Below are 12,796 nucleotides of genomic sequence, written 5' to 3'. Positions count from 1 at the left end.
ATATGTTCAGTCCATTTATTTGTACAACAGAATGGGGCAGTACAGTCTTGAGCTTTGTAACTGATCAGCACACAGTATAGTATGAGGGTTGAACACAGCACATGGTCTAGCTAACAAGTAACCAGAGTCAGTCCACTCAGAAGTCATGTAACACATACAGTATATATGAACTTGCCTTACATAGCAACTGCATTGCGTTCAGTTGACACTGACAAATGCACAAACCATTTGTTAGACTTAAGAGTGCAATAGTCCAAGACTACAACAAAACAACTGCGTATTAAAATAGAAATTTGCATACATGGGTGGGAGGATGGAGTTCTTTACCATAGGAAAGAGATTTTGGCAATTAAATCTTGGTTAATATGAGTATGTTCTCCTTTCACAAAGGAAAAGCTTTACAGTAACGTAGGTGTTGTTGCCAAAGTAAGAGAACAGAATGCATTATAGATGCAGCAGTAAAGAGGTTGCTTTATCTTATTTCAGTCACCATAGCTTGCATGGGTGGAGACAAGTCACTAGAGAATAACAGAAAACAAGTACAACATTCCCCTCAGTCATGACAGACGTGGACAAACATACAAATCTACACTGCAGAAACAGAGCTACGCTGAGAACTGTGCTACTCCGTGCTAACAACACACAGTTAAAATGAATGTTGTTAATCTGCTCAATGACCTGATTTTACCGATGCATCTTTTTTACAATCAAAATCGATCTCTGACATATGTCGGTGTGCTTAATTTTTCTTACCAGCTGCCTTACACAGTCCTAGGTCTTGTCCTTGTGGGTTGAGATTTCTGCTGTGACATGATCACAGCAGTGCATCAGTTTGTCTAAGACGAAATACTGTGACTTCTGACCCTTGAATCTAGGCAGGTCTGTGATTCCTTAGATGGCTGAAAGAAGATCTATTCTTTAATGTAGCAGTCCTGAGCACAGCCCTGCACGCTGAACTAACACAACTCTTTTACAACACACATCCAGAGGTAACCAGTTTCTCCAAACCATGATTATGTCCAAAACCACAACTTCCTTACAGAAGACAGGTATCTGTGCTTAACAGTCTGCCAATCTTCAGTTATACTTTTGTTTGTAATTAAATCCTTGCCCCATACTGATATAGTTTTGCTTTGGTTAGTCCTTGCACGTGTAAATTTAGGTTATGAGCCCAGTGGAGCATGTGTCTCCCTAGTTAGTTCCTAACCTTCCACTAGGCATTCTGCATCTCCTTGCCAATTTTGTAACTGAGGATCTTATTCCAGTCGATTTTAGTGCGTGTGACAGGCAACTGGCGACGCAGGGCCTTAAAGGTGGTGTCAGACATGGTCTGGTAGTTCTCACTGATTGCAGTCTGAGGGCAAAATTAGAGGCAAATCAGTATCAGATATACTAGTTATATATTAGCTTGATTCAAAATGTTTATGTATGTTTCACTAAAAGTAAAATCTGTCATTTTAAACATTATCATAAAAAAGAGTAGTCTATAAAAGATAACTTACCTGGTAGTCATTTTCTGCATTCTCAATAATATCAACAAATTCCTTAGCAGTCTGGATTTCATTCTGTTTCAAAAATACACAAACGTATCCCCTTTTATCTTTCCTATGTAAGGAAAATGAGGTTTAAACCATGCAAATAGACTAGACAATAGTGGTTTTATGTTTTGAATCTTTACTTACAGTCACAGGTATCGATTCTTCTACCTCCTTATGGCTAACAAGCTGCACATTCCCATCTTCATAATAATGCACCTGCAGACAAAGACAAACCTCATTAGTAATCCGGTGTTTTACAGACCTTACAAAATAAACATTTTTTTTTAACTGCTATCATTTATTCATATGATCACTTTCAATTTCATGTACCTGTATTTTCAACACTCCTACCACCTGAGCAGTGGACTGACCAATGGTGAGCTTCCACTCCGACCTGCAGCGCCCATTCCTGTGTTAGATCAAATTAAGAAAAGCCCAGTATGACAATCAGACAACAACATCAAGAACATTAACAACAAATGCACGAAACCTTTGCGATAAAGTTATATTCTAAATTACAGTAATGTATCTTATCAGATATGCTTATAAACAGTTAATTGCAGAAAGTTCACTATACCAAAAGTTTTTCGGTTGAAACTGATGTCCCTCAATGCAGGCTATGATAGTTTGCTGACCATCAACTGTTTTTCCATATACCTGAAACACAAAGATGGTATAAGTAAATATGGTTTAAGGTAAAACATTGCCCATGCTGATTATATGAAACATAGTTCATGTGTGCCTTACTGTGCAGACTCCAGTAGGGTAGTGCTCTTTGACATAGGCAATAAGAGCAGTGTCACAGGCATCCCGCCAGCTTCTCAGGGCTGTGTCCCCTTCATACGGCTGTACATCGCTAACCTCTTTTCTTAGGTGGTCGAAGCGGAACGACAAATGGTTGCGGGGATCCAGGAAACGTCCCTGACCCAAGTCACCGTGCTCTGTAATCAGGACCTATAAAATGAGATGACAGAACAAGTCTGGCTCAGATGCTCACTGAAATACGTAAGAAAGGTGTAAGAATGAAACATACCGGCTCATCGTAGCCCTCTAATTTGGCAGGAGTAAATTGATCCATGTTGTACTGGGCAAAGGAGCTGCACAAATAAAATTGGCAAAAGGAATTATAGGCCTTTATAATATGGCATCAAAATGTTTTTAACAAATGTCTTCTACTGACCATACTCTACTCACTGCCTAACAATGAATAAACCTTATTTTGTAAATAAATTTCCCCATTTGCAGGCTGTGGTAGAACAGTGTACTGTACTGCTTGAAACAGAGTAAATTATAATCACGAATTTCTTGAATCATAACTCAGTGGTACTCACTGTGAAGCCCCCTCCCTAAGGAGGTTGTCGTTGTTGAGAAGAAGCCGCACATCTAACAGGAGAATAAGAATCCACCGTTTGTGTATTGCTCTTATGAAATTAATTTGAAATATTATCATACATAATCATAAGAAATTTTCCCACTGCTTCTTACCATTAAAGACTTCATTGAACTCTCCTGGGGGAGCATGAGTGACAAAGTTGGCTGCTATGCGGACCTATGGAAATGAAAATACAAAACACACAGTAAGAATCAAACACTCTCAAATAATAGGGATTTCATGACAAGTCAAAATATGAGTTACTTATTTTGTGATTAATATGGCATCTAGATGTGGCCTTACATTGCCATAGTTGACAGTAAAGGGTGCTTTCGCAACAAAAAAGCTGTCTCGCCTCCTGTGTTTACTTATGCTTAAACCAAGAATTACTAGAAATTCAATTTATATAAACAAAAAACTGTTACAAATTTGCACATAAGAAATTGTACTGAATAACATCAAATACGTTTTTGTCGTTTGGAGGAAAGGTCTGAAAGAAACAACCGAGACATGTTACACAGTGCACTTCACTTCACTTCACTTCACTTCACTTCACTTCACTTCACTTCACTTCACTTCACTTCACTTCACTTCACTTCACTGCTCAGAATGGGCACAGGGTCATAAACGACATGTCTAGGCTATGTGTCGTGCCTACAAAACCATGTCACAAGCTTGGCCTTAATTTTCCATGATCGTAAATAGATCTTCAGTGTCTCTCTCTAATGCTTTTCAGAAGAATGTCGCCACTCTAGTTTGTAACTTTAGGACGCACTGTTGATGTTAAGGTATTGTGTTGAAGGACACTCGGAAAATTCAATACTCGCCTTTACCCACATAATGCCCTAAACAACTTTACCGTAAAAAAGTCGTCCACACTAATTTCAGCATTAGCTCGCGCTGGTAATGTGTCCTATTGCCACTGCGGGTGTCACTATCAGGCTCCATCTAAACTACAGACTCCCATATCCTGTTGTCAAGCTATGTGAGGCAAGTATTTGAGCTGCAACTGAATCTGTTTGACCCAGAAATCCAAAGCAAAGTAACGTTAGCCGCTAATGTTAGCTAACGAGAGGAATAAGTAGACCACGCTTTAATTATTGCAAACAAGCCTTGACACTGCAACATAACTTCAAGTTGTGGAGGCCATAACATTTTATTCATCTAATTACAACTGCTAGAAAGTTTTCCGCACAAGTTCTCGGTCGGCGTTTGGTTCAGCCGCTAGCAAACGGACGTTATAAGCTTTAACGTTAACTAGCATTGGCTAGGTAGCTAATGGTAGCTAAAAGCACAAGTTTATCATATCGATTGACGGTGAAAACTGACATTATATTTCCGACACTCAAGCCTTCATTTATGCCACCATATAACATGAGTACGTGTGCGATGTAGAAAGTTGGCAATGAACAAAGGATAAAATAGTCCCCAAACCTTCTCTTCATCTGACAGCGGCTCCTCAAAGTCAGCCATCTTGGATCTTTGTGACCCCACCTACCTCAGCTGACTGACAGAGGTGGTTGACAGTCAAACAATAAAACGATTAACACTAGCAGCCAAGTTTTTTTAGTAATGTGTCTTGTTAACAGAAAGGGCCATAGTCTCAAACCAATAACTATGATCTGGTGAAATGTAATCTGCAACACAAGGGGTCGTTAAATTCTCAGTACTTTAATTAAACTTCCTCCTGTGGAGAGACTCGCCTTCAAAATAAAGGTACACATATATTGCTTAGAACCAGCTGTTTTATTTGGGGGACAACATCCCAAGTGGTCTGGCCCATTGTGTACATATGTGTGTATGACTGTGTGTTTTGTTATGTTTTTTATAATTATCAATTGGTTCTTGGACCTAACGTTAGTTATTTTTCAGGGACTTGACTTTATTTTGTGTTTTGCAACAGGAAACTACAGCCGGTCGTCTGTTGTTTTCCCGGTGATCAACTGGGAACTCCTGCTGCTCCCATTGTGCCTTCAACGGCTGATCAGCGACACTCACCGTCCCTGTCATGGATTCACAGGTAATTAATGACGAACTATTCTTCGCTTCTCAACAGGTAACATAGCCTATCAAAATACGCATTATATATAATTGTACAAATCTATATTTGTCGTTAATTGCGCTGTCAGTGTTTTGACAACAATTGAATTTACGTGAGCCAGCTTTCAGGTCAAGCTAGCACACGGACCGACTGCTTCGATATTTGCTGTCAGCTGCCACAGGAAGTTCCTGGTTTAATTAAATCCGCCAAGCAGTAACAACACAGCTAGAAATAAACTAGCTTGTGCACTCGGTTACTGTGTTTATCACGTAATTCCCTTAATTAGTTCGCACAATTAGGCTATTAGCTATATTGTTTTTCCAGGACTTCCTGTTTTTGGTGGAAAACTGTGTCAGATTTGTGCCTGTTTGGCTAACGCCAGTTAGCTTCCTAGCTAGGGAATGAATAAGGCATTATTCGCTGCGAGACAGTTTGTGTCGCTGACACGTACTTTTAGTTACTCTGCTGCTTGTTGTCAGGTGGTCACCAGCCCTGAGGAAATTGCCAAGCTTTACAGAGAACTCAGTCTCTTCCCATCTCTGAGCAGAGCAGATGTGGGACCTGTCATTACTTCTCAATATGGTGGAAAATATAGCAACATCTACACAGGTAGCACTTTTGTCCATGGCACGCTAAGACACTGAAATCTATTTGTGCTCATTCATACTGATTCATTTTGTGTATTTCCTGCTGCAGAATGGAGTCAACGTGATTTGGAAAGGAACGAGAACGTCAAGTTTTGCCGACAGTACATTGTATTCCATGATGACAAGTCGGTGGTCTACTCTGGAGCCTCGGGAAACTGCACTGAGATCACAGGAGAGTATGTAAACATTTAGTCATTTCATCTGGAGTGAAGACGAACACGTCAGTGCAGACATAACCCCGAGACAAAAGTGTCTTATTAATATGTTTCTCCTGTCAGGGTCCTCAGTAAGGATTCTCCTTCAGGAGATATGAAAGCTGTTGTCAGGGAGTGCACAATCAAAGGAGAGGACAAACAATTTCTGGAGGTGTGTAGCTGTCTGACAGGCTCAAACTCAGCTGGCTGTCACCCACCCTTCAAAATGTCTTTGCTGCACTTTACTTTTTTTACTGACCCTTTTATTGTGCTCATATGTAATCTGTTCTTCTGACCTCTATGTGGTATCACATCACATCAGATCTGGAGTAGAAATATCAAGATGAAGAGCATAAATCTAACCGCCTTAAATAAGCATGGCAGAGTCTATGAAGATGGTACGTCATCTGAACTCTAAATCAACATTTTTTTTTTTCTTTGCTAAGCAGTTTGTTTGAAACTTTGTGATCAACTTGTACTAGTGCATGTGCTAATCATACTGTTTTGCATCTCTAGCACAGTTTGGCTCCTTGGTTTGGTCCCACTCTGAAACTCACCTCTTGTATGTGGCAGAGAGAAAGAGACCCAAGGCAGAATCCTTCTTTCAGGTCGGTCAAGAAATCAAATCTGAATTAAATTTGAATCACAAAGTACAGTTGCTGCATTGTTTTTTGTATGTTAAGAGTTTCAGGTGTGTTGATTTGTTTGCCCTGATGTCAGTGCTGGGGTTGGGTTCAGCATATACCAGAAACATTTATTGGTGCAAGATACCATTCATTCATTTTCTGTAGGGAATTGTTTGAAAAGTGAAAAATAAGTTTTGAGTGCATGCCACATGATGCAAAATTATTTTGCTGGTGGACTATTGGTTTCAGAAGATTTATACTCCAGACCCACTCATCAAACCAGATAATAATATTTCAAAGCTTATTGCCTTTGAAAAGAGGCTTTTGTGAATAGTTTTGTTCGTATGCCCCCTAGAAGGTGTTTTTCCATCACCTTGTAAAAGCACATTATTATGACAGCACTTGTAAGAATATAGCCATATGAGCAGTAAATGGTTACTTTAGTTTTGATTTATCATTTATCATGGGCAGATAAGATTAGTAAAATAAAAACATAATCACTAATGGGAAATGACTTGTTTCTCTGTTCCTCATTCTTTCATTGGTAGACCGAGTCACCAGAGTTGTCTTCCGTTGGGGATGAGGAAGAGATCATGAGAGTGGAGAAGAAGGAGGCTGTTAAAGTGAAAGCACTTTATAGTTTTAAAACAAAAAAGCATTTGAACTATTCAGATATTTATTTTAACATCATAGTTCATCATCCTCTCTAGTTAAACTTGTCATGTTTGCTTTTGTATTCCTCCAGGGGGAGCAGTTTGTCTACCATGAAGACTGGGGAGAGGCGCTAGTTGGCAAGAGCTGTCCAGTGCTTTGTGTTTTGGACATTGAGGGTGACAATGTTTCTGTGTTGGAAGGAGTGCCTGAAAATATCTCACCAGGACAGGTTGGTGTAACAGTTTTTGCAATGATAAATTGTTCTGTTTTGGTATTCTGCACTTGTAATGTTCTTACTCTTTTGCTCTCTACAGGCATTTTGGGCTCCAGGTGACACAGGGGTGGTGTTTGTAGGCTGGTGGCATGAGCCTTTCAGACTTGGCCTTAAGTACTGCCCCAACAGGAGGTGATAACTAAAATGATGTGCACTAATCAGAGAAAAGTTATTAGTTATTACTTTAAATATTGAATCTTTTCCATTTTTGTCAGGTCGTCTTTATTTTATGTGGATCTTACTGGTGGGAAATGTGGTAAGTGAACAAGAACCAGGTCCATTAAGGTACAATGATTAATGCCCATCCTGCACTGAGCCATTTCATACCAAGACTTGAACAGTGTCTTATAATCAGATTGTCTTTTGGACAGTTTTCAGCATTATTAGTATTGCTAAAAACATAAAGCATCATGTAAAGTTAATCATAAATGCAACACTCTAAGCAGTATTTCACACAGCTCCATACCTGAGCTGACAATGTCAAACAGATGTACACATTTAACTACAAAAGAGAAACTGTGTTCATGTGTGTGTTTGTTGTGTTCCTCAGAACAGCTGTCATCAGGCACCAGCGCAGTGTCCTCCCCCAGGCTAAGCCCAGACCAATGTCGAATTGTTTATCTGGAATGCTCTGTCTACGGACCACACATGCAGTGCAGCAGGCTGTGTATGGTAAGACAGAATAAAGTGATTTGTTGTTACACAAAATGTAACTGAATTAAATTGAATATTCACCATTTTGGCAAATATATTCAGCATATTTCAGTCAGTTACTCACAAGAAAATTGAATGTGGGCCCATCATCATGGTTTATAAGTAAGAGAAAATAAACCTTCAACTATCTTCAACATAAGACTATATAAATATTATTTAAGCAAATATGGCAAATGCTGGTATGGTTGCTTAATTCAGGTAGTATAATATTTGAAAGGATTTTAGCCAGCAGCCAGCCTGTTTGCATTCATCTGGTATCAGAGATGACCACAGGCAGGTAACAATGTTCCCACCTGTTCTAAAAAGGAAGGTTTGTCTGCACATATTTATCTCAACTGCCTAATTGCTAGCACAGAGAAAACTTACTTATTGCTCAATAATTACCCATTACATTTATTTTTACAAATAAAATGTTATGTGCACCCTCTCTTGTAACCCTAGAATCACTGTTGTATTTTTGTGTCGGTTAGCTCTTTTGGCTATTGTAGCCATCAAATTGAGACTGTATGATAGGATACTAAAACGTGTTGTTAGCTTTCTTGTAAAGAAAATCTTTATCTGAACTAAGCAAGCCGGCAGCACTGTAAATGAAAGGGGTGCTCTTAATTTAAAAAACAAGACAAAATTTAAATTATCATTGTGACATGGAATGTGGTACATAACTCATTTTGTTATCATTTATCTTGTTTTTATAATTTTTGAAAGCCAAAGATTGCCTATAGAGGAAATACTGTACATATATTAATCTGTGCTTGTTTTATTTCTAGTATGACTGGTACACGAAGAAGACCTCAGTGGTGGTGGATGTGGTGAAGCGACCTGGAGAAGGTAAAGAATAGAGTGGTATTTAGTATAGTCACAGTATGCCCTCTTTTTCACCGTATAACAGACTTTGTTGTAATTGTGTGTGACTTTACAGATGGCTTTACTGGTATCTACAGTTCCGAGTTATCCCCTCAGTGCTGGTCAGCTGATAGTCAGCGTGTTATCATTGCTTGTCCTCAGCGCAGCCGCAAGGTACAGTGAACTCCTGTCAACAAATAAGAAAAATTACAAATTTTATTTTAGACTGACAATATTTTCTTTCTTTACGTTTGTAGGATCTATTGGTGGTGGACATTAGCACAGGGAGCGTCACCTCGCTGACTTCAAGTGAGTCAGAAGAAACCTTTATTAACCTTGTTGTTACCTATGTTAGGGTCTACACAGCCTTGTTCAAAGACGTTTGATCATTTTCTTATCTAATCTAACAATGACAATATTGTTGTCCAGAGTCTGATGTTGGTAACTGGTGCCTGCTGAACATAGAGAGAGATCTAATGGTGGTCAACTGCTCATCTCCAAACTACCCTCCAAGTCTGGTAGACACAGCATTTTCATTAAGAATTAAGTATTTACATTTTAATATGTTATATACTGTTTTATTAAATAAATGAAATGTGTTATCTATTTTATCCAGAGGGTGGGCTTCCTTCCTGACAGAGATTCTGAGGATGAAGTGGTGTGGGTTACTTTGGAGGAGTCTCAGTTGTTGCCAGATATTGACTGGCAGATCTTGACTCTTACCCCTCCCCCAGAGCAAGACAACAGTCAATACCGTAAGAACAGTGTTTCAGTAGTACATAAACAGTAGCTAGCAGAAGTGAATTTGTTTTCTATTTTGGTAACTGCAAACAGCATAAAAAAACGGATTAATATTCAATAGATTTACCAGATTGTTAATAAAATGTGCATGTTTATACAAAATTATAAACCATTATGTTACCGGTAAGTAGTTGTGATAATTAAAGAAATGATTAAGGGAGTTAGGGAAGAAAGTGTCTAAGGCGACAGATATGTCAGAAAGAGTAATTGTGTGCCCAAGTTTATGGAGGTTGAAATGATGGTGCTGAGAGACACATGAAGAGCAGCGTGTTTTAAATTGAGCTGACAGATGTTTTTTCTTTTCTTTCATTTTAGCTGGCCTTGATTTTGATGCTTTGCTGATCAAACCAAAACAAGTAAAGGATGAAGTGAAGCTGCCTCTTATAGTTTCTCCGCATGGTCGGTAACTCTCACTATAGTTCTGTCTTCTTCTTCATCTGTCATTATTTGTTTTAGTGCTAATAATCTAGTACTAACAAAATAAATTGTTCATAGTTAAAAATCTGTATCAGTGTTAATAATAAATGTAATATTAATGGATTCTCAATATATTTTTCCTCTCAGTGAAGAGCTACAGCTACTGATAAGATTGGCATTGCCAACTGTTGTTGCTATGACAATGTCCTTAGTGGCAAAATATTGAATCATATTCTCAAAACAAAGGGTGGTCTAATGTAGTCCTGCTCATAGTCCTGCAGTATGTTTCACATATTTAAGTTCCTCAAGCAGATTTGTATCTAACATTTTCACAAAGACACAGATAGTTTAAAATTCAAACAACCTGTATTACACAGAGCTTGTTTCTTTCATTAGGAGGTCCTCACTCAGTAGTTGTTGCTGAGTGGCTTCTGTCCTCTTCTGTACTGTGCAGGATGGGTTTTGCTGTATTGCTGGGTAAGTTAAGCATCGTTTTTAATAGCATCTTAGGTGGATTCATTTCATTAATTACATATATATTAATGCTAATGTGTTTTGGTTTTGCTTCATTTTCTCAGTGAACTACCGTGGTTCTCTTGGGTACGGCCAAGACAATGTCCTCTCCTTACCCGGCAATGTTGGCAACCAGGATGTCAAAGATGTTCATGTAAGAACACAGAAGCAACAAGTGCTTTTTTCAACAATGACTATAAATGTCATTGTATGTATATATATTTCCAGCGCTGCTTTATGGAGACTGTTTATACTGTTGAATAGTTTCTTCAGAAATCATCTGTCATAATAGCAGTAGTGTTATTAAGTTTATTTAAGTTTTCATTTCCCCTACTTTTGATTTTGGATTCTCCATGCATTTTCAAAATGTTATTATTTCAAAATCCGATTTTTCCACATCTTTCTTCCCACCAGCTTGCTGTTGAAACTGTTCTACAAAGTGGTGAGTTCGACTGGGAGAAGGTGGCGGTGTCTGGGGGCTCCCATGGTGGTTTTCTGGCCTGTCATCTGATTGGCCAGTACCCAGGTTTTTACAAGGCCTGTGTGGCTCGTAACCCCGTCACTAACTTAGCCTCTATGATTGGCAGCACAGACATCCCAGACTGGTACGTCTTGGTATGCATATTCCTGAATGTTTGCTCATACTAATTTTATGACTGTGTGCACAACTACATACTGTATCTACTGGGTTTTATCAATGGCACCCTCACATTCCACTTTGACGGCTGTGAACAAACGAGTAGGATTAAAGGGAATGTCTGCCTCTCTGTCTATCAGGGTAGGAAGTGTTCGGTAATGCCCCAAAACACAGCAAGAACACGAGTCCTCAAAGCCTTCAGTGATTTCTTTCTTTCTTTCTGTTAATGTTTGACCATATTTATGCAGGTGCATATCTGTGACCGGCTATGACTACAGCACAGACTGTCTACCTGACCCTGCAGTTTGGGAACAGATGCTGAAGAAATCCCCCATTGCACATGTCGCACAGGTATAAGTATTTCTATGTATGCATTGTTATTGGGTGCATTAGATTCCACAGGAGAAGTAATATAAGGTGATCTCTAATTTAGGTACAGACACCAGTACTGCTTACCTTGGGGGAAGATGACAAACGTGTCCCTAACAAGCAGGGAATTGAATATTACAGAGCCCTGAAATCAAAGCAGGTCCCAGTACGGTAAGCAGCTTGTCTGAGTACCATGTTTCATTGATTATGTCAGATATGCACTGCATAACAGGGCTTTTATTGTTCATCCTCTAATGCTCTGCTCTGTGTTGTTTAGGTTGCTGTGGTATCCAGGGAACAACCACTCTCTCTCCAAGGTGGATGCCGAGTCTGATGGCTTTATGAACATCGCTCTGTGGATAATTCAGCACCTGAGGCTGTGATGGTAAATAAATGCATAGTCGTGCAGCCAGCAAAAGATACCAAAACACTACTGGTTGTAAGGGATATTATCTTCCTGATTCCAGGACAGTGTGAGGTCCAGTCCAAAGCCAAAGCATTAAATGTGCTCCAACTAGAACACACTTTCATTTACTTGTAATTGTTCTGTGGCTATATGCCACCATAACGTTCCGTAAGATGATGGGGAAGTAAAGGTTTTAACTTAGCACTTGAATGCAAGCGGTTTTAATACATTTTGGATTCAGCAGGTTTTTTTTTTGCCGTCTTGATTTACACAGAAAATAATCTGATGTAAGTTGTGATTAAGGTTATATTAACAAACAAAGGTAATTTAATAATCCTTTTCTATCCTCACTGTTTCGGTTTTCTGGTTTTAAAAAATTACTCAACTCTGTTAGTTTCCTGTTTTTCATGATACTAAGTGCAAATAAAGTGATTGTGACAATACCATCAGTGTGCGGTGGATCTTTGAATGCTGTTGTTTAGATTGAAACACATTTTTTAACCGGGTGAGTGCACGCTAAGAGTGCACTAAGGGTGCTTGGAGAAACTGTACCAAGAGGAATGTGGAACAAGTTTACAAACTCATCAAGGGATTTGGACCAGAGCAAATGGAAAAAGGTGTGAAAACGCCTTACTTATACTGTATCTTGCTTTAGAAGTCTTATTGATTTACAGAAGTCATTGAATTTGGTTCATCAATGGAAACCCCACACCCACCCACCCTTCCTCTTTATGATCTGCTTTTTAAAAA

The 12,796-nt window shown here is 39.0% G+C and overlaps 2 protein-coding genes across 3 annotated transcripts; one reads left to right on the top strand and one right to left on the bottom strand.

The window, feature by feature from the left end:
- Position 1: 1 nt before the first annotated feature.
- capza1b (capping actin protein of muscle Z-line subunit alpha 1b) lies at positions 2-4,513 on the bottom strand. The gene is made up of 10 exons (XM_026367622.1): positions 4,345-4,513; positions 3,024-3,087; positions 2,870-2,921; positions 2,572-2,635; positions 2,286-2,492; positions 2,116-2,195; positions 1,869-1,947; positions 1,683-1,754; positions 1,503-1,565; positions 2-1,354 (listed from the first exon to the last, which is right to left on the bottom strand). The coding sequence occupies exons 1-10, from the start codon at positions 4,381-4,383 to the stop codon at positions 1,214-1,216; spliced, it is 861 nt and encodes a 286-aa protein (XP_026223407.1). The 5' UTR covers positions 4,384-4,513; the 3' UTR covers positions 2-1,213.
- A 302-nt stretch (positions 4,514-4,815) lies between these two features.
- Positions 4,816-12,492, top strand: apeh (acylaminoacyl-peptide hydrolase). 2 transcript variants are annotated; one of them, XM_026367615.1, is made up of 23 exons: positions 4,816-4,930; positions 5,431-5,560; positions 5,648-5,774; positions 5,877-5,964; positions 6,115-6,190; positions 6,309-6,400; positions 6,967-7,041; positions 7,164-7,301; positions 7,387-7,478; positions 7,562-7,602; positions 7,897-8,018; positions 8,828-8,888; positions 8,980-9,077; positions 9,161-9,212; positions 9,333-9,421; positions 9,520-9,658; positions 10,020-10,103; positions 10,518-10,598; positions 10,700-10,788; positions 11,049-11,239; positions 11,520-11,622; positions 11,705-11,811; positions 11,918-12,492. In XM_026367615.1, the coding sequence occupies exons 1-23, from the start codon at positions 4,919-4,921 to the stop codon at positions 12,021-12,023; spliced, it is 2,193 nt and encodes a 730-aa protein (XP_026223400.1). In that variant the 5' UTR covers positions 4,816-4,918; the 3' UTR covers positions 12,024-12,492. The 2 variants fall into 2 exon arrangements, with proteins under 2 accessions (XP_026223400.1, XP_026223399.1); XM_026367614.1 differs by lacking the exon at positions 4,816-4,930 and having other exon boundaries at positions 5,338-5,560.
- Positions 12,493-12,796: the final 304 nt, after the last annotated feature.

The sequence above is a fragment of the Anabas testudineus genome, chromosome 7 (genome assembly GCF_900324465.2).
Source record: "Anabas testudineus chromosome 7, fAnaTes1.2, whole genome shotgun sequence".
NCBI lineage: Eukaryota > Metazoa > Chordata > Actinopteri > Anabantiformes > Anabantidae > Anabas > Anabas testudineus.
The sequence above is the reverse complement of the archived record's forward strand: the minus strand, read 5'-3'. Positions and strand labels throughout refer to the sequence as shown.